The 25,563-nt window shown below is 43.0% G+C and overlaps 1 protein-coding gene across 4 annotated transcripts in view; it reads right to left on the reverse strand.

The window, feature by feature from the left end:
* Nucleotides 1-25,563, reverse strand: part of LOC109381996 (uncharacterized) — a 213,148-nt gene that overhangs the window by 179,652 nt on the left and 7,933 nt on the right. For all 4 annotated transcript variants that reach the window (XM_019641154.1, XM_019641153.1, XM_019641152.1 and 1 more), the window contains exon 3: nucleotides 24,596-24,750. In XM_019641154.1, coding sequence (XP_019496699.1) covers nucleotides 24,596-24,750 — 155 coding nt within the window. The remainder of the gene's footprint in view (nucleotides 1-24,595; nucleotides 24,751-25,563) is intronic.

A 25,563-nucleotide genomic window follows, 5' to 3' on the forward strand; every position in this document is an offset into this window, starting at 1 on the left:
GAGGTGATTCAGGTTAAATGAGGGCACTGGGTGAGACTTAATCCAAATGACCAGTATCCTTATAAAAGGAGGAAACTACACACAATCACACACAGAAGGAAGACCATGTGAGGACACACTGGCCATTCGCAGGCGCAGCAGAGAGGCCTTGGAAGAAACCAACTCTGCCAAGACCTTGATCTTAGACTTCTAGACTCCAGAACTGTGAGAGAATAAATTTCTGTTGCTTAAGTCACCCAACCTGTTATGGCAGCCCTAGAAAACTGATATAGGCACTTTCTGCTGCCATGGTGCCACTCTTTTCGGACAGCACGCCAGCTTCCTCGTACCAGTCAATCCTGAAGGAGCTCAAATTAGCAGGCTGTTCTTAGAACCAAGTTTCCTGGACAGGCTTCAAAAAATATTCTCTGTGGTAATACAGACATTGAGAACCACCAGAAAAAGAAAAGAAACCTACAGCTTGAACGTGGGCCTCCCCCTCCCTTCGTTTATTTAATGATGGACCATGCCCAGGACAGCATGGCTTCTTGGAGAAAATGGTATCATTTCTTAATAAACAAACGAGAATTTAGGGCGCAAGCTGATAAGGAATTTTATCTTGTTCTCCCAGCATCTGCATGGAGGAGGGGAAGCCAGCAGAGGCTTTATTCTCATATTTGACTAGAAGGGGGAGGGTGAAAATCTACGAGAAAGGCTTCCTTTCTCCCTCCCACACTACCCTCCTTGAACACACTCTAAGCATCATCACCAGTTCCCCTGCTGCCGGCAAATAATTGCAGCAGTCTCTTGGGGAAAACAGCCCTGATGTTACCTTGTGGAGGGGTCAGAGGGAAGTGCTTAGAGCTGAGGGAACAGGAGAGGGTGGAGACCAAAGGGCTGAATACAAATGGTGGCTATCATCACCAGCTCTTAACATAATGGAAAAGCCCTTTGCAGGGCAACGCTGGGGCTGCCTCATACAGAAATGCAATCTCCTGGAACATAGAGGGGGCAGTGACAAGCAGTTTATCTTCCATTACTCCAAGGCCTTAAATCATGATCAACCCAAAGCCAGCAAAGCAACCAAACCACTGACTCCGATTGGATGTTCCCTTATCTTCTGAGTGAACGCAAATATGCATGACATTAAGGCACACTGGTGTGGGGTGAGCTGTGTCATCCCCTACATAAGATATGTTGATGTTCTAACAACCCCCAGCACCTCAGAATCTGACCTTCTTTGGAAAGGGGTCTTTACAGAGATAATCAAGTTACAATGAGGTCCTTAACATGGACCCTAATTCAACACGACTAGTGTCCTCATAAAAAGGGGAAATTTAGACAGAGACATACACAGGGAGAATGCCATCTGAAGACGAAGGCAGAGATAAAAGTGATGCTTCCACAAGCTAAGGAAAGCCAAAGACTGCCAGCAAACACCAGAAGTGATGGGAGAGGCCTAGAACAGACTGTCCCTCACAGGCCTCAGACAGAACCAACCCGGTGATGCCTTGATCTCAAACTTCTAGCCTGCAGAACCGTGAGACAAGAAATGTCTGCGGTTAAGCCACCCAGTTTATGATACTTGTTACAGCAGCTCTGGGAAGCTAATACCCCCAGGAAAGTCTTAGCCCAGTGAAGGAGGAAAAAGCAGTTCCATTTCATTCTAAAATAATCCACAGACATGAGCTGAGAAGAGGGAGTCTGAGTCAAAGCTTCCGTCATAGGTTTGCCGGGATAACAATCAGTCAACCAAGTGGAGGTCCCAAATGAAAGTCCTTTTTCAAAGGGGCATCTCCTCTTTCGAAGAGTGTCTTCCCAGCCCCAGCTCGCAGCAGCAGCCATGCCAGCTGAGTCAGCGTTCGTGGTGGTGGCAGGAAGTCAGCTTTCTTCCTAACGTGGCTACGGGCCTCCTGGTGGGGTGGCGAGATTTAGCAAATAAAAATACAGGCTGCCCAGCTAAATGTGAATTTCTGATGAATAATGAATAATGTTTAGTATAAGTATGTCTCAAATATTTAGGATAAAAGACCCCCACTTATTGTCTGGCAGTGCTACCATGCATGATTCCCCTCACCCGACCCCCATGTCCATTCTCTCCCTCGTCCCCCTAGTGGCACATCAGTGCATCAAGGGTGAGGAATGAGATAAAGTATCAGCCAGAGGCAAGTCGGTGTGTCTCAGGGAGGCTCCCCTCCAGAGGAACAGCCTCTGCCTGCCACTGTGGAGAAGGTTGAGTCTCTGTCTACCCTGTGAGGATTCCCCGGAGAGGCCAGCAAGAGCAGCCTTCCCGGTCTTGACTATATGGGGCTCCAGCCTGGGGGTGAGCCGAGGGCCAACAAAGATAAAAGATGAAAGGCCAGAAGGGAAGGGAGCTTGTGGGCACCCATCCACAGCTGACTCTGTGGGACAATAAAGTCACCTTAAGAGACCGTTTTTGAACCATGCTCTGGACTCAGATGTTTGCATAATTATGTGTTATTTTTAAGTTTGTGATCTTTCTGGTAAGAACTGCATCTGCCCCATTGCCTGAGATGCCCAAACTTGCCTGGGCTTTGGCTGCTCCTGGGCGTGAAGCGGGCAGCCCACCAGAAGACTCTGCACCCTACACTCTGCCTGGCACATGTGGCGATGGTCAGTAAACGTTTGTCAGGCAACGAAGGAATGACGGTCATTGAAAACCACAGTCCAGCCACTCTCTTTTCCTCAGAAATAAAAGGCCAGGAGGTCAACCCCGAGGGTCTCTTTTATCCCAGGCATGTTGGAATTGTCTGTCTGTTGAGTGCCAAGGGCCTGGCTTAGAGAAGGTGAGGAAGCACCCTCTTGTAGTGACATGAGCTAGGGTGTGAGCCAGGCTCAGCGTGGGAAGCTGGCCTTCTTCATGGCTACATAAGGTTTGCATGGACACATCGGTATCAGTGTTGCTGGAGGAGATCTGACCTGCAAGTCCAAATATTGACGAATTTTCTCTTAGGCCAGAGAGAGTAAACTGGTGGGTCCCCAATGGAAACCGAGCCAAGCCAGCCAAACTCTGGAGGTGTGCAATCCAAACCAGCTGCCTAGGTGATAATTTCTCTTTTAATTTTTTAAAAGTTGAACCTAGAGCAATTGATCTGGTTCCTGTTGCACATGACAGAGGATGTCATCCTACTTTAGATGCAGTGCACATGTGATAGGAAGGAAGAAAGGAAGGAAAGAAGGAAGGAAGGAAGGAAGGAAGGAAGGAAGGAAGGAAGGAAGGAAGGAAGGAAGACAGAAGGGAGGAGAAAGAGAATGTGAATGGAAATTTACAAGACCAGTGCTCTAACCCCTGAGCTATGGAGCCTTGAATGGAAATTTAATCTGACCAATATCCAAACCTGATTTCTTCCTCTCAGCATGAAGTGCCCTGATGGGCTAAGTAAAGAATTCAGTGCAAGCCCTTTCAAACCGGCTAGGTTTGTTTTAGAGGACAAGGATACTCGTTGCCCACTAAATCGCAGGGAAAGGGCTGGGATGGGGAAGGGAACAGGACAGTTAGAAGCTGGTGAAATGAGAACAGGTTCTCTTTGAGGCTCACAGTGCTCTTTGAACTCATTGTTCCCCTGTTAACAAATCCCAGTGCCATGTAAACAGTTTTAATTACTGAAATCCACATCGACTGATTGACAGATGGGTTCAACAAACATTTACGTTTATTAGGTCTAAGGAGGCACCGTGCTAGGCCCCGGTGACACAAAGGCAAATGCTGTAGGGACCCTATATCCAAGGCCCTCCCAGCCTGGAGGGGCACACTGGCACATTTAATAAGACAACATGTTCACCATGGGGACGTGAAGGGGCACCGGACTCAGCCTGGGGACAAGTGGGAGAAGCTGTGACACAATTCAAAGGCTTTTAAATATCATAGAATTCACATCCCTTCACCTTTTAAGGAACTTATGGCAAAGACGGAAGCGCCCTGGGCGTCCTGCCCTTTCCAGCTAAGTCTGTCATTTGTCCTTCTATTCTCTTCATGGCAGTGGTAATGAGCCCAAAGTGACTACTTAATGGTGTGTGTTGTGTACACCACAAAACCCGATGCACTGTACACACCTGGCGATGTTAACAAAATTTACTATTTGAAGTTCCTGGCATCCCCTCACATTCCATTTCCTGGTTCCACTGTCATTACGAGTGAGTAGGATTCTTCTTCTTCCTTTTTGTTTCCATAAAAACTTCTAACATGTCTCGTGAAATTTCACTTGCTAATTCAATAAATATTCATCTGAGGCTCCATGTTCCAGACACTCTCGGTGCGAGGGATACAATGATGGGAAACGCAGATGTGGGCCTACTTTCTAGGGTTTAAAGTGGCTCTCAAATCTGGCTGTGCACAACCATTAGCTAGGGAACGTATTTAAAAATGCATGTGCTCAGCCTGATCTTGAGGGGAATTTGATAAAAATGTCCCAGACAAGAAGACGGACCAGTGCACCGTGGGGGCTGCTAGGGTGATGAGGCCCTGTCATCTAGTAACGGTTGTGTGAGGACCCAGAGGTTGCTTCCTGAGCCTGGGTCTGCAGGAATGTGGGGATGGACGAGAGGCCACCCATGTCAGTCACATAGGCACACTCTTAGCATAAAGGCCCACAAATGGAAAGGAGCATGAGAAAGCATGTGAAAACTCCTTAGTACTTTTGCCCGATTATTATTCCGTTTTGTCTAATTGCATTTTAAAATGCTCAGTGGGGGGAAAATGCCAAATCTTTTAATAAATGAAAAGCAGGTCTGCTTTTTAACCTGCAGCAGGTTTTTTAAAAAGTCCTGCTGAGGGCACGCTGCTCCGAGAGACACGGTCTTTGCAGATGAAGGTAATTAGTGAACACCTTCACCTCTGGAGTTAGGAGGGAGTGTGAGGGCATTTAGTTGCTGGAGTAACCTCTTCCTGATGGAGAGGCAACTGAGCATCACAAAGGATGCCTCAAGATTCAGATGCTATTTCCTCTTGCAGCAAATCAGAAGGCAGTGTGTGCGGGAACCAAAAGCTCATGGGACCACGGGATGCAGCTTTTCTTGGCTCTGATACTGAGATTGTGTCTGATGTTTCCTCTCTGACAGGCCATGAGCAGGGACACTTGGAAGCCCAGCAGAGCTGGATTTAGGGGCCGAAGAGCTGGGCAGCTGTCCCAGTTACCAATCTATGAAAGGCACTAAAAGATCACGGGAATAAATCAGAAACACCGAGCCAGTTAACTCGGGTCTCCACGCATGACTCCTGATAAAATTGGCAAAATGCAAACTTCAGGCCAAAGTACATCCGACCCTTGAGTGAAACCTAAAATGTACTCCTGATAGGTGCAGAAAGATTTGGTGGCCTTGGAGCCTGGAGTCTAGAGCCAACCTGCCTGGGTCCAAGTCCGGGTTCCATTACTTACCCACATAACGACTAAGGCAAGTTATTTCACCTCTTCTATAAAATGAGGATTGCTGGTGTTGAGGATTAAGTGGACACATGTGAAGCACTTAGAACCCAGCCTGTCACTTAGCAGTCACTACATAAAGGTTAGCTATTCATTAGCATTTCTGTGACTAGCTCCAGCCAGTTGCCTGGTGTTATTCGAGTCTGCGCCTCTATCAAGACCAGCCAGCCAAATGTTTCTTGAAAAAACGGCCTCCATTAAATGAAACTCTGAAAGTTAAGTCCTTCATAAGGACAGTTCATCATATACAAGCAATTAATTTTACTCTCTTAAATATTTAACCCTTTCGTATGTCTCAAAAGAAACCATCTGATGTAGAAAATGCAAAAGAAATCTGGACAAAATCAAGCATTACAGAAAGGTTTTACCCATATGAAATCCCACACCATCTCCTACCCTACCCACCCAGCAACCATGTTCCCATATATATTACCTCTAATCCTAAGCGGGCAAGTAGCTAAACTCTCTCCAGTTAAAAGTGCTGGAGCAACTATGAAAGAAAAACCACTTCCAATAAGTCAAAATGTTATACTGTGTTTGTAATAAATCCCTTACTTTGAGTGTAGAGACACATGAGTTTTACCAATAGAAAATCGGAATTTCTTTATCCCCACCAAAACAATGTGGAACAATATTTAAGGGTCCACTTTGGAGGGTGCCAACATGTTGGCTTGTTCAGGCCCAACCTGTCAGCTTGATCCTCGGCCTCCCTGACCCCCTTCCGTTCCCACCCATCCCGAACACAGCTGGAGGCAGGACCAAGGCCAGGGCCAGAACAAGTGTAGCTGTGAAAGATTCCAGCCCCAGCAAGGAGTTATATTAAGCAGGACCAAGGCTTAGGAAGGGATCTCTGCGTTAGATCAGATGTGACTGAGAACAGTCATGGCCTAGTTAGAATTCACCCTAAGATGTTTGTATTTCCTTTCAAATTACATGATCACATATTTACTTAAAATCTCTTATCTGCAGTGTACTTGTGGGTAACTGATAAACCACTAGACCTCCAGAGCAGTTAATTCTTCTGTCTTATTTCAGTTTTGTTTTTAAAAGTAGGCTATTTTTTCACTTTACAGGTGATATATGATTATTTTCAAGAATGTGCCGAATACAGAATTATATGAAGAAGACCAGAAACATTGCCTACAATCTCACAACCCAGAAGCAATGACAGTTCATCATTCGGTATATTTCTTTCTAGTTGTTTTTCTTTCCCTATGTTTTCCTTTTCTGGTTATATTTATTTACACACAGAGTTGGGATTGCACTGTGTTCTGGCTTGAGTCCACTACTTAACTTTATATTGTAAGCATTTTTTTTTTCCACATTGCATCAGTTAGTGTCCTCCAGGAAACCAGATTCCCTTTAATCTCCTGAGGACAGGTGATAGGACCAGGAAGGGTGCTGAAGAGCACCTGGAAGAGTCCCCCTGCTAATCCTGCGGGTCAGGGACAGGGCAGCCACTACAACTGGGTGGGAGGGGGCAGAAGACCAGGAGAGGTGCTACCTCACATTCCTGCTGTGCTGCCCACTGGACAAACCCAGAACGAGGTTGAGTGCAGGACCTTGGGTGATACAGAATGCATCTGGATGGCAAAAGGAGAATAACCATGATGCGTACTATAAAATGCACTCTAACTACACTAAAAAAACAAAAAACAAAGAACCAGGACTGTCTAGTATGCCCTAGTATTCCTTTATAGGAAAGTACCATAAACTATTTAACTGAGTCCCTACGGATTGTTTCTGATTTTTTTTTTAACCATTATAACTAGCACGGCAATAAGCATACATTTTTTTGGGGCTGCATCTCATGATTTTCTCAGGATAAATTCCCAGGGGTAGAATTACTGAGTCAGGGGAATCTACATCTTTAAGGTTTTTGATATATATTGCCAAATAACCCTCCAAAAGGCTATTAGACCAATTTAAATGCCCATAAGCAACTAATCTGGGGGAAATCTGCTAATCTATGGTGCAGTAACTAAAAGCACCATTGCCACATGGTGATCCGATGAGAGCTGCCTGGGTTGGAGGAGACCCTGGAAGGGAGAAGCAGCCTCTCCAGCCCTGCCTGGGAGACCCATGTACGTGAAAGGTCACACCTCCTGAGCCATGAAAACTGACCTGTTTTTAAGGCAGAAGAAAGCATCAAAGTCAGTTCACTTGAGGGTCAACGGGAGTGTCTGTCAAAAGGAAGTGAGGTGATGGCCACTGGTTTGGAGTTTGGTTTCATTTGACCTCATTTACCTCAGGCCAAATGTACAGTAAACAACAGTGGCTGGTCATATAAGGATCTTGGTGCAGTTATTTCTTGGGGGAATAGTTCCACCCAGCCAAGAGAGGGTCAGGGCAGGACTGGGGTACAAATGAGAAGCCAGGACAAGTTAGGACACCAGGGTGACTGAAAGAGGAGTGACGGGGAAGAGGAGGGGGAACCCAGAGCTGGGGCTGTGGGCCCACAAAGCTCCTCTCCCTTGATTATAGCCCCCCATCTGTGTTCCTAACTTTAATGGAGAGGGACACGGGAAAAGGACAGAGGGGTAGGAGCAGGGGTCCCCCACTGAGGAAGCTATGCCAGTGGGAGAGAGAGAGAGGTGACACTTTTGCTTTTGCCTCAGGCTCTTGGCACCTGGGATTCCCTCAGCCTGGAGGGCTCTCCTGGATATCCAACTCAGCTGCTCTCTCACTCCACGCAGGCCTCTCTGCTCAATGCTGCCTCCTCCAAGCAGTCTTCCTTGACCCCCTACCTAAAATAGAGCCCACTCGACTCTCTACCCCCTTATTGCACTTTATTTTTCTTTTATCACCATCTGATATGGGTGTGTGTTTATGCATAAACATTTGTTTGTTTATTCTCTGTCTCTCTCCCATTAGAAGAGTGACATTCCAAGTCCCTTGCAGGAGGGTGATTTTTACACAGTGTTTGCCTCTCAGGTCCTGGTGAGCCCATTTCTCAGGTCCTAACAGCATACCCCTTAGCTGTTCTGCATTGTGTCAAGGTAGGTGGCTGCAAGCAATAGAAACCCAGTCTGACTAACTTGGGTAAAAAGTCAATTCATTAGGCGACAGAAAGGAGAGAAAGCCAGGCCAGGCCTGGGAAACATACAAAAATCAAGGGAGGCCTGCAAGCTGGAACCCTAGGTCACTGTGGCACGAAGTAGTTAGGACACTGCAGTAAGATATCACTGTGCTGGACACTCGATGCTGTGCCTCTAGACTTTCAATAACTGCCAATAATTTATAAGCCGCACCTGTTCCTTTCTGCCTCTCCCTTAAGATTCAGAGTCCGGTGACTGAATGAACCTGAGTCACAGACCCACCCCTGCTCCCCCATCCCAGCTTTGGCTTTTGTAGTGGGAGGCAGTACATGGAGGCCTTCTAAGAGAATACAAATTAGAGAATTCCTCCTGAATAAAAGAAGAACCGGATGCTGGAAGGCAAAAATCCTACGTAAAGAGCTACAACATATATTAGTGCGAAGTAGTCTTATTCCCCGAATAGTTACCAACCTCCCTTGGTAACAGGTAACTTACACCCTTGCTCAAAATCTGGACTCTGGAAGTTTCTCCTTCTTCCAGGAGCTGGTCAAAGTCAGGGTGGATATTTTTAAACCTTACACAGGCAGACTGAGCAGCAGCTTGGAGGCTCGGCCATCTTAGAAGATCAAAGGGAACAGTCTGGGATGGTGGCATTGTGCTGTCAGGGTCACCTGTGAGGAGCTAGGGGAGACGTTTCCACGGCAGGCAGTCGAGTTCGCACTCTTCCTAAACCCAGATAATCGGCTGCCTCCCAAGGGTGCTGTCCTGTCACCTATGGGATTTTTTTTTTCCTCTTTGGTAGCTTCTCCTGAGGAAAGGTCCGTTAACCTCAAGTCTGCCTTCAAAAGGAAAAATTACTTTTTTCTTCTGAGGAACAGAAAACAGACCCTAGAAACTGACATATCCCTTTGTTTATTCTTCATGTGCCTCTGTCAGGATCCTGGAAATGCAGTGCTTCCTTACAGTCACTCCAGGATGGTCCCTAAAACCAGACTAAAGAATAGTCTAGAAGCCACCAAGTCAGTGCTTGGTCCCTTGGGGTAAGCTGCACTGGGCCTTGTTAAAAGAGATACCTGGACTCTTCTGATTAACAAGTGCCTCCCAACACAACTAACTCCTCACCTGCTATAATAGACACATACAACAAGGTTTCTGGCTTTGGAGGGAAATACCACCCACAAGAGATCTCAGCTTTTGGCTCCTTGCAGCCTCTGTAGTCTGTCTCCTGGATACCAGGCCTTTAAACCATCCCCAAATGATGGGCCTCAGTCCTATTTTTATAAGCTCTCCAGGAAATACACTTGCTGCCTACACTTCTTCACCACCCACTCACTCTTCACCTTCTGATCCGGCTCCCACCCCACCTCTCTCCTGATGGAGCCTCGGGAAGGGCCCCAAGAACCTCCTCCTCAGCCACAGATCAGCAGACATTCCTAGCCTCATCCTCAGCAGTTCAGCATTTGACAGGAAATCGCTCCCCTCTTGGTTTCTGTGACAGGAAATTCTCCTTATTTCCTATCTTCTTACTATGCCCATCTCCCCAGGGATCTAGGCTGAGCTCCCGCCCCTCTCTGTGCTGCCTCCTTTACCATCTCCCCCACTCTGGGACCTTACCTGGCACCTCCACACAGACCATCCTCACATCCAATCTCTTTTATCAACAGCAGGGCTGAGCGCCATCCCCCTGCAGGACATCTCGTACCAGATACTTAGAGGCCCAGGAGAGTAGGCTGTCTAAGTATCCAAAACGGAGCTGGTCATTCTCTGCTCCAAATTGGTTCCTCCCTTTATTTACCCCTCTCTTAAACATACTACCATCTTTCCAGTACCCACTCTTAAAATCTTATCATCATCTCTGGCCTACCCATTGGCCTCACCTTCCAAATCCAACCAACTGCCAAATTGTCTCTTTAATGTCTCTCCTACATCAAGGGTTTCTTTTCCCCTCTTTTCTAAATCATTGCAAAAACCTCCTAACTGATCCATCTCTACTCTCCTCCTCCCACACCCCTCTCCCCACAATCTATATTCTGTACTTCTTCAAAGGCACTCTTGTTAAACTTCAACCATGAAGGCATTATCCTGTCACTCCCCTGCTCGGAAACCCAATGGCTCCCACTGCTGATACTATAAATCCCCAACTCCTCAGCCTGGCATTAAACTCTTCATAGTTAAAGGCTCTCAAGGTCCATTCCCATCACTTCCCCTTTAGTACAAAAGTCTGCAGTCTAAGTCAAATTCCTACTTGTGTCAGGATACCTGTGTCTTCTGATGCCTGGGCTTCGCTCAAGCCGGACTTTTCTCATGTAATGCCTTTTCTTTTTATGTGCATGGATCAAAATCCTCCTTCCTCTTAAGGCTCATCTAGATGCCACTTCTTCCCTAAAGCCTCCCTGGGTTTCCCTAGCCTGTGCTCCCAGGGTTCCCTGTGCTCCCGGGGTTCACTGTGTTCTTTCACCATACTCATTATACACAGCCTCGCGTCACAGCATTTTGAGTATGTGCCTCAGTGCCCCCAACAGGGCCTCTTGGGCAGGGATTTTTGTCCTACTAGAGGAGTAATTTGCTGACGGTTGATATTTGTTGAATTAAGTCATCAGGCTAGATAACCGTATACTTATTTACTTTTCACTATTGGAAAATACATGCCCAGAGCAGATCATCAGAGGGACGACATCAAACTCAGGAACAGGAACATACGCATGTTCTGTTCACATCCACAAGTGCAAATCAAAAAGTAGATCAAAACCCAGTTCTCGAGTGATGCAGACCATTGCTGGATAGACTTTAATTAATCTTATGGAAAATATTCAAGGGACTTAGGAGCCTGGGAAAGGAGGTGGGGGTGAGTGAGAGGAGCCAGAGCCGCTGCTGTCAAGAAACACTTTCTTCCTGTAACCGTATCCCCGGGGGCCAGGCCAGTACCTCTGCTTAATCTCCCTCTCTGTGGTCACTCAGGATATGATTACTGGCATCAGATGCAAGCACATGTTTCTGTTCCATTAATCTGAGAGAGGCTGAGAGACTGAAAAGGGAGCCACAAGGGCATTGCTGTGTTGGTCTAGTTACCACCTCAAAGAGGAGCAGGAGAGGGAGAGAGGAAGGATCCGGCAGATGGGCTGGGAGGGAGGCCTTCCGGAAGCAAAGGGAGATGAGAAAACCACACAGAGGACAGGTTCCTGTCGCGAGAGCCTGGTTCCTTTCAGCTGTTACAAGATGGGGCCTGGAGGAGGGATGCACACGCCCATGTGCACACGCACACACACACACAGGCACCCACAAAGCAACTGATAGACGCAGAACTTCTCCACAAGGCTTTGGCAGTCAGTCTGACGCCCTTCGGTGGACATTGCTGCTCTGGGTGTACAGGAACCCACGTAACATAAACCTGTCTCACACGCTAACAGCCTAAATGGGAGGCTGAAGCACAGTAATGAAGACGTGAACAGCGGAAACGCAATGTCAAATGGCACTGGTGACATCTGAAAGCCATAATTTGCAGCTCAGCATATTTTTGTTCCAGGTACCAGAGCCTACACACAAGTGCCCACTGATGCATCGCTCTCCCGAGCAGCATCTCCGCTCAGCTTGGCCGGGGGCCAGGTGATCTTTGCCTGGCCAACAGGTTTCTGTGACTGGAACCTGGGGGGAGCCTCCCCGCTCTGCCATCTGATGAGGTGGGAATGGAGGACTGCAGGAGCGTTACGCACATGCCTTATTCCTGAAGTGCAGGTCTCTTAAATGACCCATTTCCCCTCAGTCCAATCAAGGTGTCCTGGCCAAACTTTTGGAAGGGTGGCTGGGAAAAGCCAAAATAATTTTAGCCAAGTCACAGCCTGGAGGCAGCTGGAAAGATTCTACCTTACAGAGACAGAAGCACCGGATTCAGTTCTTTAGCTGTGAACCTTCCTCCTTTTAATCTGTGATTGCTCCATCCTTTCTTTCTCTCCTCCTCCCTCCTCCTCTTCATTGCTACTTTCCTAGAACCTCAGCAATGCAGACAGCAATTTCTTAAAGTACAGACCTCCCGATTGAAGGTTACATTTTCAGTTCTAGCTCGTTACTTGGCAGCTGCATGGAATCAATCAACTCATGAGTACAGGTTTATAAATGCAAAGGAAGAGGATCAAGCAGGGTACAGTTAACCTCAAGGAAGCCGGGGGTCTCCGTGTTCCGGGCAGAGCAGCCCTTCCCACAGCCTTAATCCTCCCTGCTGGGCCTCCACGCAGCAGCCCATGTACATCTGTTGAGCCCTGCTCTGACCACCTTCCTGCCAGGCTCCACGGAGTGGGCGGAGAGGATAAAGTAGCTGTGAACAACAGGAGTCTTAACTCCTGGCCTGGGGCCCTGAAAGCACTGGCTGCAAAACAGTTTAGCTGTCACCGAAACGCCCCTCAGGGGGGCAACTCGGACCCTTTCACAGGCATAGAGGTTTTGCCTCCAGGAACTATGAGGACTCAACTTGAGTTTTTACGTGGCCGTTTGAAGGCTGGCGGGGGTACCTCACATGTGCATCAGAAGGCTGCTCTATCCCTCATAACAGGCGTACCTGTGGGAGTAGGTGTGGATGGGACTCAGCTTGCACTGGCCACTGGTCTGAAGGCAACCTGTAAGCATCAATGAGGGGAGCCGACTCTGGGCCCAAGATGCTGCCTGCCCCTGAGAAGTCTGGCCAGGGCCTGCTTTGCAGAGAGGTTGTCTGAGCCTGAGCCCTTGGGATCCCAAACATGTTCCCGCCCAGAAAACCGCACACTCCATCATGTGTAGCTCTCAGATCACCTGGGAAACTGGGGGGGGCTAGTTTGATTTTTCACTGTTCATTATAAACATGTTAGGCTTTTTTTCAGAATTATATTTTTGGGGGGATATAATTTATACACAGGGAAATTTCCTTTTTAAATGACAGTTCTGTCAGTTCTAACAAACGCATACAGCCATGTAACTATCACCACAATCAAGTGTGGGGGCTAAAAAATTAATGAATACTCTTCCTCCCACCTTCTAGCTGGGCTAATAATCAAATTAACAAAAACGGATTAACAGGAGGAAAGCAAAATTTTAACATATATGCCTGCCCAGGGAATTCACATAGTCATGAAAATTCCAAAGACAGTGAGGCAACCTTGGGTGTAGAAGACATTTTGACAAAAGAGAAAAGGGGTGAATGGGGTATTAGATTTCAGAATTAAGAAGGGGCAATTTATAGGTAGTTGAGGCAGAGCAGAACACACATGGCAGGAAAATTCTTGCTGGGCATCTCAGAAACAATAGGACACAGAGGGTATCTAGCTAATAGACGTCTGCCTGATGTCCTCTTACTTACCACTTAATTCAAATTAAGCTACAGCAGCATTCTAAGGCTCCCTTCCTGAAGCAGGTTTCACTGTTTGAATCACTTACTCAAGAAAGGCGGGGAAGTGCTAAAGGTTCTTTCTGAGGTTTGTTTCTTAATAAACAGCTTAAAGTTAATATAACAAAAAGCAGCTTCAGGGTAGCGAAATTTTGGTTTCCTTCACAAGATATAAAACATTTCCATCATCCCCAGGAGTTCCCTCAGGCCCCTTTGTCATCAATCCTGACGGCTCAGCCTTAGCCCCTGGCAACCACTGATCGGGTTTGTGTCCCTCCAGTTTTGCCTTTTCCAGAACGCCATGTAGTTGAAATCATACAGCACATGACTTCTGGATCTGACTTCTTTCGTGACTTAGCATGATTCACTTCAGATACATACATGTCAGTGTACATACATATCTGTAGCTTGTTCCTTTTTATTAATATATGAATGTACCACAGTTCATTTATCCATTAACCAATTGAAGGACATTTGGGTTATTTCCATTTTGGGGGTGATTATTTAATAAAGTTGCTATAAACGTTCAAATGCAGGTTTTTGTGTGACTATGAGTTCCATTTCTCTCTGGTAAATAATCTGCGAATGAAATTGTTGGGTCACCTACTAAGTGTTTGTTTAACTGTATAAGAAACTGCCAAACTGTTTTACTACAGGACTGTGCCGTTTTGCTCCCGCCAGCAATGCGTGGCAGTTCCAGTTGTCCGACAGTTCATTCCTTGCTATTGTCAGGTTTTATTTTAGCCATTATGATGAATATGTAGTTGTAGCTCACTGTGGATTTAGCTTGCGTTTCCATAATGATTAATGGTATTGGACATCTTTTCACGTGCTTGTTTGCCATTCGTATAGTATCTTGGGTGACATGTCTGTTAAATGTTTGCCCGTATTTTATGAGATTGCTTATTTTCTTACAATTGAGATTTGAGATTTGTATAGAACCTGCATATAAGCCATTTATTAGATATGGGCTTTACAAATATTATCTCCCAGTCTGTGGTGGTTTTTTTGTTGTTTTTTTTCCATAACACTGTCTTCCAAAGGGCAAAAGTTTTCATTTTTTATAAAGTCTAACTTATGAATTGGATTGTGCTTTTAGTTTTGGTATCTAAGAACTCATTGCTCAACTCAAGGTCACAAATATTGTTCTCCTATGTTTTCTTCAAAGATGTATGGGTCAATATTATTGTTGTTGTTTGTTGCTGTTATATAAGGGTCTAATTCTGCCAACACCATTCATTGAAAATCTATCCTTTTCCCATTGGATTACCTTTGCATTTTTGTTGAAAATCAACCGAAGATGTATGTGTGGTTCTATTTTTGGACTCAACTCTCTATTCTGTTTAGTTGATATATGTGTTTATCTTTGCACCAACACAAGACTATCTTGATCATTGCAGCTTAACAATAAGCTTTGAAATAAGATACCATTGAGTTCTCAGTTTAAAAAAAAATTGGTTTGGCTATTCTAGTTTCCATATACATTTTAGAATTAGCTTATTGATTTTTACAAAAACCTTACTAAGATTTTACTTGAGGTTACATTGAATCTATAGATCAGTTTGGAAAAAATTATAATCTTAACAATACTGACACACACAATCCATAAACATAGTATACCTCTTCACTTATTTAGGTCATACTTGATATTTTATCAAAGCATTGTAATTTTCAGAATACAGATCTTGCATAAATTTTGCTACATGTTAACCTAAGTAACGGCACTTTGTTTTAAATGGTGTACATGTAATTTCAATTTACAAATTATCATTGCTAATATATAGAAATACAATTGTCTTTGGTATATTGATTTTGTATCCTTCATCCTTGCTAACCTCACTTACTAATTCTAGTAGCTTTCTTAATGGGTTCTTTGGGATTTTCTGTTACACTATTTTGATATTTACAAATGGAGACAGTTTTATTTCTTCCTTTTAAATCTATATGCCTTTTACTTATTTTTCTTGTGTTAGTGCACTGTCTAGGACTTCCAGGACAATTTTGGATACAAGTGATGAGAACAGATATTCTTACCTTTCTTCCCATTCTTAGGGAAAAATTATTCAGTCGGTCACAATTAAGTATTATGTTAGCTATAGGTTTTTTATAGATGCTCATTATCAGATTGAGAATGTCCCTTTTTATTCCTAATTGTTTGAGGTTTTAAAAAAATTTTTAAATAAAACAATAAAAATTCTTTTCATTCATAAACAGACTTCAACTTTCATCAAAAGCTTTTACTGCATATACTGAGATAATCATATAGCTTTTCTTCTTTAATTTGTTTATATGGCAAATTATATTGATCAATTATTAAAATGTTGAACAAGTCTTGCATTCCTGAAATAAATCTGACTTGGTCCTGATGCTTTATCCTTTTTATATATTGTTGGGTTCAATTTTCAAATATTCAGTTGACAAATTTTGCATTTATATTCACCAGGGATACAACAGGTAATTTTCTTTTCATGCAATATCTTTGTCTGGTTTTGGTGTCCAAGTAATGCTGGCCTCATAAAATAAATTAGGAAATGGTTGCTCTACTTCTATTTTCTAAAAGCATTTATGTAATATTGATATTACTTTTTTCAAATCATCTAGTAGAATTTTCCAATAAAGCCATCTTAGGCTCTAGTTTTCTTTAAAGGAAGGCTTCTAACTACTCATATAAATTAAATGTTCTTAATAAAATATAGGATGATTCATTCAGGTTATATATGGTTTCTCAAATATGCCTTTTAAGAAATTTGCCCTTTCATCCAAGTTGTTGAATTTATAGACATAAAGTTGTTCATAATATTCCCTTACTAGCCTTTTAATGTCTAATTTGTAGTGATTTTCCTTTTTTTATTCCTTGTATTGGAATTTGAGCCTTTTTTCTTGAGCAAGCTGGGTGGAGGCTTATCAACTTTATTGACCTTAAAAAACCAACTTTTGTTTTATTGCTTATCTGTACGGTTGTTCTGTTTTTAGTGTTAATGATTTCTGCTCCTATCTTTATTATTTACTCCTCTCTGATTATTTTAGGTTTAGTTGATTTTTTTTTTAAGTTTTTTTAAAGTGAGGGCCTGCCGAGTGGCTCAGATGGTTAAGAGCTCACTCAAGAGTTTCAGCTCTAAGCAACAGCGGTTCTATTCCTGGCCCGAGCTGAGCAGCCGCTGAGTTGCCAACAGGTGGCAGGATGACTCAGCTAAAAAAAAAAAAAAAAAGAATAAAGTGAAAGCTTAGATTCTTTATTTGAGATCTTATTTTCTAATTAGGTGTTTATAGCTATACATTTCCCTCTAAGCACTATTTCAGTTGCACCTCAAAAATTTTGATATGCTGTGTTTTCGTTTCAGTCAAATTTCTAACGTTCCTTGTGACTTCTGCTTTGACCATAGGTTATGTAGAAGTATTTCTAATATCCTTAAATATTAGAAAACACTTAAATTTGTATTTTTAAATTAAATAATATTATGTAACTTCTAAATATTTTTTACCTTTCCAGATACCTTTCTGTTGTTGATTCCTAGTTTAAGTCTACTGAACCAGAAATATGGTCAGAGAACATACTTTGTATTATTTCAATTTATTAAAATTTGTTAAGATTTATTCTATGGCCCAGAATATGATCTATCTTGTGATTGTTCCATGTATACTTGAAAACAGAATGCATATTCTGCTATTGCTGGGTAGTGTTCTATTAATGTCAACTAGGTTGTTGGTTGTTAGTGTTGTTCAATCTTCTGTCTCCTTACTGATCTCCTGTCTATTTGTTCTACCTACTACTGAAATAGAAAAACTGAAATCTCTAATTATAATTTTGGATTTATCTATTTCTCTTTTCAATTCTATTAGTTTTTGCTTCATGTATTTTTAAGTACTATTATTAGGTACATATCTCTTTAGGATTATTGTTTTCTTGATAAATTTACCCCTTTATTATTATGTTACATTCTTTTGTAATCCTGATAATATTCCTTTTTCTAAAGTTTACTTTATCTGATATTAATATAGTCACTTTAGCTTTCTTTTGATAAGCATTTATATGGTATATATATTTTTTCATCCTTTTACTTTTTTAAATTAAATTTATTGGGGTGACATTGGTTAATAAAATTATATAGGTTTCAAGTGTACAATTCTATAATACAATATCTATATATTGCATTGCGTGTTCACCACCCAAAGTCAAGTCTCCTCCCATCCTTCTAGTTTTAACCTTTCTATATTTTCATAGGTAAAGTGGGTTTCTTGTAAAGAGTATCTAGTTGGGTCTTGCATCTTTATTCAATCTAACAATTTCTATCTTTTAATTGATGTGTGTAGTCATTTACATTTAATACAATTATTGATATGGTTGGACTTAAATTTGTCATTTTGCTACTTATTTTTTATTTGTTCCATCTGTTATTTGTCTCTTTGTTTCTCTTTTTCTGCTTTGATTGAATACTTTTATTTTTTGAATACTTAGATTGAATACTTTTTATTCCATTTTGTCTGTAAAACTGGCTTATTATTTATATCTATTTTTTTATTTTAATGGATGCCATAAGGTTTACAACATACACCTTAATTACAGGCTATCCTTAAATAATGTTATAAAGCTTCATGTATAATATAAGGGCCTTATAATATAAACTTTCGATTCTTCCTTTGTCTTTTGCTCTATTATTGTCATATATTTTACTCTACATATATGATAAATCCATGATACATTCCTACTAGTTTTATTTTAGAGAGTAATATCTTTTGTTTTAGAGAATGATTAAAAATAAGAAAAAATATTTTTTATATTCATTTTAACCATTTCCAGAGATCTTTAATTTGGGGGAAGCAGATCTAACTTTTTGTTGGATATTATATTTCCTTCTCCTGGAAACTCCTAGAAGAGCTTACTGTAACATTTCTTGAGGTATAGAGTTGTTGGTAATAAACTGTCTCAGTTTTTGCTTATCTAAATAAGTGTTTATTGCACCTTCATTTTGAAAGATATTCTCACTAGGTATAGAATTCTGGGTTGACAGCTTTGTTCTTCTTTCAGTACTCTAGAATTTTCATTCTATTGTCTTCTATTCGGTTGTTGGAAAAGTCATGATGCATTTTTGCAACGAAAAACGTAGAAAAAAATATGTCATGATTTTTCCAACAACCCAATAGATTGTGTAGTTTTGGAACTGAAGTTAGTTGTAATCATTACCTTTTTCTTTGTATATGGTTTTCAGGAGTTTGCATATGATGTGTCCAGTGTATTGCCGCTTCATCCGCCTCCTCTTCCTTCTTTTATTCCTCCTGCTTGCGGTACTGTAAACTTATTGAATCAGTCAATTAGTGTTTTTCTTTATTTTGGGAACATTCTATGCCATCATCTCTTCAAATATTTATTCTTCCCTATTTTCTTTCTAATATTTCTTCTTCCCTATTCTCTTTCTTATCCTTTGGGATTTCAAACACAGGTGCATTAGATCATTGTATATCGCCCAATGATTCTACTCTCTTTCCCTCATTTTTATTTTCTTTTGGTGTTTCAGTCTGGGTAATTTCTATTGAACTGTTTTCAAGTTCATTGATCCTCAGCTGTGTCAATTCTATTTGAGCCCTTAAAACATTCTTCATCTCTGTTATCCTGTTTTTTTGTTTGTTTTGTTTGACTCAAATTCTCCATCTTCATGCATGTTGTCCATTATCCCACTAGAGCTTTTAAATATTAATCATAGTTATTACCTGTCTGGTAATAACAACAATCAGGTCACCTCTGAGTTTTATCATGTTGACAACTTGTCTCTTAACAATGAGTTGATTTTTCTTGTTTTGTCTCATAATTTTTGGTTGAGTGCTGAACATCATATGTAGAATAAGAGGCTGAGGTAAATATTCTTTGGTTTGAAAATGAGCATGCCTTTTTGTTATGCCAGGCCTTTAGTGTGAGTCTGAGTCAATCTAGTGAGAAATTGAGGTGGATTTGAGTTTTATGTTCTTATGGCCCTCTTCAGTGCACTACTAGCTTCAACCTTCTCTAACACAGTGGTTCTCGTCCAGGAATGATTTCACCCCCAGGGAACATTTATCAAGGTTTGCACACACTTTTGATTGTCACAACTGGGGTGGGATATCAAACTAGAATTTAGTGTGTAGAGGCCACAGATGCTACTAAGCATCCTACCATGCACAGAACAGCCTCCCACAGCAAAGAATTATATGGCCCAAAATGTCAATAGTGACAAAGGAAAACTTCTGGTCTAACTTTGCTTAGGGTGCTGGGTGTTCTGCCCTCATTTTTTACCTTTCCTTATGTGCCTGTGCTTCAAGGATGATCTCTTTCCATGCTTTTGCTCCCCATCCAACAGGAGACAGCTATTGCTTGTTACTTGAGGTTTGCTACCCTGCTGGTGGAAGGGAAGAGAGGAGTGGCGTTTTTCTTGTCCTGGATCACCCTCAGACTTAGCCAGGCTCTACGCCCTGAGCCTCACTTTGGGGACTTTCTCATTGATTCTGCCCGTCCTCCTAATGGCAGCCAAACTCTGCCTTCTATCTTTGGTGGGTCTTGTGTGGAAGAGAGCTTCCTGTCCTCCCCCAGCAGGAGGGCTCTCACGGTATTTTAGTAGGATCCTTGTCCTGGGATGCCGCCTGCCCCTTCTCCAGAGGTAGAGGCCTTTTTTTCTTTACCTTTTCCCCTGACCTGTGGTGTCAGGGTTTGTTGCCCAAGTTATTTCCTGTCTGGTAATAACAACAATCAGGTCACCTCTGAGTTTTATCATGTTGACAACTTTTACTTCACAGGAGAGAAGGCTTTGTGACTCTCCTGCAGTAACAGTTGCTCCTTCCTCCAGGTCTGCTCTCTCAGGTCACCTACCCTGCCACCAGTCTTATCCGTAAGCACCCATAAATGGTTCAGGGAGGATGCAAACCATTTAAAAAAAAATGATTTCTAAACCAATGAGGGAGAGTATATATGTAGGGAAACTTTACACACCCACACACCCCCATACACACATACCCAAAACCTAACCCTCCCACCTGAAGAAAATAACTCTTTATGGCAGAGAATGAGCACATTCATACTTTAATCCAAATAACGTTAAACCAGATGAAATCTAGTTCATGATCACTTTTGAGCACTTCTCAGTTCTCCCTATTTGATGACCCTGAGATTGGGGACCTTTATACTTTGAAAGGCATTTTTTCTGAATCAAGAGCATAAAAATTTATGATTCGCCCAGAATCAATTAAAACTTTTTTGGCATGTATACTAGGGGAAGTAATCCATACTGCAATCTTACAGCACAGCTCCAACACAAATTGTATATTTGTGTATTAACAATGACCATCTTGCTGAATCTGCTTGAGAAATCATCTATAATGCTCTCTACTCTTAGTCTGGTACTTGGGAATTTTGCAAAGGACCCGGAAGAAATGAACAGGGCAAACCATCTGGGGTAATTCAACAGGAACATGATGTGTGGACGTGGTCTTTGAAAATAAGCCTTTGAAATTATTTTTTTGCCTACAGGGAAAGGTCCTCCTTTCCTCCCCCATCAGAGTCACACAAAACAGAAGCAAATACTCTGGTCTCCAGGTGATGGTTGATGATAGTTTCATTTCTTGAGAGCAAAATATAATAACCTTCACTCAATATGCTCACACGGATGGACAGGCACAGGCAGACCCAGTTATTACTAGAAAAAGTAAAGCTGCCACCGAGCATAAAAACAAACAAACAAGCCGACCAGTAACCTGTAGGCCTACGGCCAATGCTGTGGTAGGTGAGTGCACATGACCACGAGGCTTGGAGAGTCTATTTTTTATTGCCTTTCTAATTTACTTTGATTTAGTAGAACTAATTTGTAATAGTAACTGGCAGTCAGCCCTTGGAAAGGGTTCTTCTAAATTTAAAATTCAATTTTAATTCATTTCAACAAATGCTTATTGAGCCCTTTCTAAGTGCCAGGTAATACGCTAGGGCTTAGGGACAGAGATGTGAACAAGAAACATGGTGGCCCTGCCCACCGTCTAGCGAAATGTCACAATGATGATTATCTACTGATTTCCCTCATAATACATCAACTCCAAAACCTGTTCTGGGATTCCAACCCATGCCCGCCACTTACTTGGTCCATCACCTGGGGCTACTGCATAGGCCCAGGGTTCATATGCCTGTGTGTGACAGTGGCAGGGTTTTCGGAGAGATGGAGCTGCTGGGCTGGCAGTGCTAGTGCTCGTGGTGTGTGTGGGACCCGCTAGAGCACCTAGAGCTCTGCAGCATCAGCAGCCTCGCCAGACAAGCTCTGCAGCATGACTAGGGACATTGTTCCCAGTGTGCAGGCCCTGCTGCAGAGCCTCAGCAAGTACTCTGCGAGCTAAATGCTACATGTTCCTTTCCTGCTTCAACCCACCAGCATCTCTTTCTGTTGCATGCTACTCAGAATCCTGACTGAATGCACATGGTTGGACTTCTGCCCCCTGAGAGCATTCTGTTCCATTTCAAATCACATGTGGAAAAATACGTGGGGGGGTAAATGAAGTATGTTCTGTATGGCTCTGATATAATTTGTCAAATTATGAAAGCCCTCTAAACCAGTAGTTCTCAGCTGCAGTCCTGGCTCATAAGGTACCATCGTCAACTGCAGGTGGTGGCTCTCTTAGACGGTTACAAATACAGAACTGAAGTTTAAGGATTAGAACAGGTTTAACGGTACCACTGTCAACAGCATTCATAAGTGCTTGAGTTGGCGAGAAAGAATGGGAACTGGGGTGCTGGAAATGTCATAAACGACAGTTGATTCTACTTGGGCTGTAGCTTGAGAAGTGTCTTGGGTGTAGGTGACATCTGCATGAAAGCACAGAGTCTTTCCCACATGTCAGGGAGAGCCCACTTGCACACACTGAGCAAACAGCACTTCAGAGAGGCTTATGTTTGCAGAGCTGGGTCCGTTCAGGGTGCATGCGTTCCTTGCAGGTGCCTACGGGCAGCTTTGGCAGCCATCATATCTACCCATCCATCAGGAGTTTTTCATATTAAGTTACAGAACATATATCACAGGGGCCCAATTTAACTCGAGGACAAGGAAATGTTTTAAATTCTAGAGCTGCTCCGAGCCATATGAGACCAGTCATGTTGTGTAACCTTTCTTTACTATTTCTATGCAAGCTCTATGCACAGCTGTTGCAAGGTACCATTTTATACTTTGCCCAGACGACGGCACCTGTTGTAGGCAATTTTGAAATAAAAACAAGTTGGTGGGGAACATGATAAGATATCTGAGAGCACATTTGATTCACGCGGAATATCTCTGCAGACTATTCCATTTCAGTAAACTCCACAACCATTCTTCTTTGTCATTATTTGCCAAGAAAGAGGGGGAAAATGACACATCTCTTTTTATAGAAAACAAATCAGCTTTCTGCTGGTCCAGGGGCTACAGACACAGACTTCTTTTGCTTACTCTCCAGCAGCTTTTTCTCCCCTCTCTTGTTTATGCTAGGATTTCCTCCACCCTTTCAAAGAGCTTTCATTTCCTCCTGTTTCTCTGTTCTGTACTCCCTCGCCCCTTGCTTTTGATGAGAGGACAGTGAGTCCCTGGCATACCAGGGAAAGGAAACAAATTAATGCCACAGGCCCCTCAGGGGTGGACCTGTGTGGCTCATGGACAGAGGGGAGGCCCCTGCCATCGGCACCCACCAATGAAACCCTGAGGTGTCCTGCTCTGGAGCTCATGCACGCCCCTCCCACCTCAGAATTGTCTCCTTGACCGTGACATTGTTTAGGGCTTCTTTGAGAAAGAGCTTGGCAGCTGACAATATCTACCAAGATCGGAAAAGAAGATTTGGAAAGCGGTCTGTGCTATTGACCCCGCCAGTCTCCTTGATTCATTCCCTGGTGCTCGGACTGCTTTTTGATCTTTTCGTTTCTGTTCTGAAAATGAGACTGCTAATATCTCGATTCTTTATCAGCTAATGTCATTTTGACAACCTGCTAGGAGACTGGGATGTAGGGGCATAAAAAGTCGGAGTAGGGCACAGAAAGAAGAGATGTGAGATAGGCGGACTGTGTCTAAGAAAATGTGGCCCAGAGAATGGGCAGGTGGTCTGCTAGGGCAGAAGAAGAACTAGGTCTAAAGCTAAACATACACAGGTTCAAGTCCAAGCAGCTCTCCTTGATCAGTGTAATGGTCTTGGGGAAGTCATTCTGCTTCTTTGAGCTTCAGTTTTCTCATGTGTAGAAAGTGGATCACAATAACTTCCTTGAAGGGTTATTGCATGGATTTAGATAATGTATATAAAATACCCAGTCAGTGCCTGACTATTAATAGCTGCTCTATAAAATCCAGCAAATATTTTCAATGCATTAATACCATTAGAGTCATGTTCAATGGAAGGAGTGATTCTAGTGGGAATTTTTCATCTCCTTGAACACCAATGTCTTCCAACTGTTAAGGTATCAACTGATAAGCCTTCCCTCTATCCTCACACTCTAAGCCAGGCATCTCTGGGGTCTGCAATGAGCAGGATTGTTTCTGGGGTTCTGAGCCATCATTACCACAAATGTCACAGCAACATCTGTTAATGGAAAATGTAGGCAGGCAAAGACACGAAGAAGGAAAGAGGGCTTTGGGACCTCACTTCCACAAACCTTCCATTTCAGGGAACCTCGACGAGCAGTGACAGCCCCTTCTCTCTGCTGGCTGCCTTTAGTTTCACCCCTCCCTGCTATGACTTCTCTTTCATGCTTCGCTCCAGCTAAGACATTTGGTCTGTGTGTGCCGGAGGGAGCCAATCTCCTCCTCACCACCTGAACTCGTGCTTACCTTCTCCAGGCGCACAGCTGCCACTCACTTTGATGAAGCTTCCAGGACACAAGCAAGGAGAGAAGGCGGCTAGAGAGGAGCCTACGGCAGGTGCAGGGAGAGGCTCCTGGCCTGAATGCAGGCTCCAGAGTTGGAATCCGTGAAACGACCAGGAGCTGCAAGTGGAACCAAGTAAAAGAGAAAAGACAACTTTTACATCTTCACCAGCCTATGCCTCTAGAAGCCTCAGTACACCCAAGTGTCTGATAAATAGAAAGGACCTACTGACACGATGTAGGGGGTTAGTGTGGAAACATAAACCTGCAAAAATAGCTGTAAAGTTATAAAGAAAAATTACCCTAGAGAAAGATGATTAGTATTCCCATGTTAAAACTTTTCAGTTGAAAAGGTTCAATCTCTTTCTGTTTCTTTCTTTACAGCTCTATCTACATAGAATTGAGGCACAGAAAATTGCGCATACTTAAAGTGTAAATGTGATGATGAGATTTGACATATTACACACTTGTGAAACTTTCACCACCATCAAGATTATCAATGTATCTGTCGCCTCTGAAAGCTTCCTTGTCCTCCTTTACCCTTTCACCTATCACCCCTAGATAGCCACAATATGGGATTCTTTCTTTTTGTCATTATAGTTTCACAAAATTTTATTAAAAAACATTTTTAGTAGCAAAATGGTTTTATCAAATGACTTGTATAAGGAACCCAAATTCTAGCAGACACTTTTTGTAGAGTTCCAACAGTCCTTCTCGCCTACGTTCAGGCTAGCTGAAGTCAGATTTTGTTCGGGTCCATGTCTCCCCGCCATGATTCATGAAAGGCCACTTATGGTGGGCCTTCTCCTTGCCATGACTGGTGTAGACACGTTCTGAGCAATGAAACGCCAGCGGATGCCTGTCCTGGGGCTTCTGGAAAAAACTACTTGCTTCTAAGAAGAGACACTTGGCCCTTTTCCCCCCACTGCATAT

Source organism: Hipposideros armiger, unplaced genomic scaffold (assembly GCF_001890085.2).
Source record: "Hipposideros armiger isolate ML-2016 unplaced genomic scaffold, ASM189008v1 scaffold_58, whole genome shotgun sequence".
Lineage (NCBI taxonomy): Eukaryota > Metazoa > Chordata > Mammalia > Chiroptera > Hipposideridae > Hipposideros > Hipposideros armiger.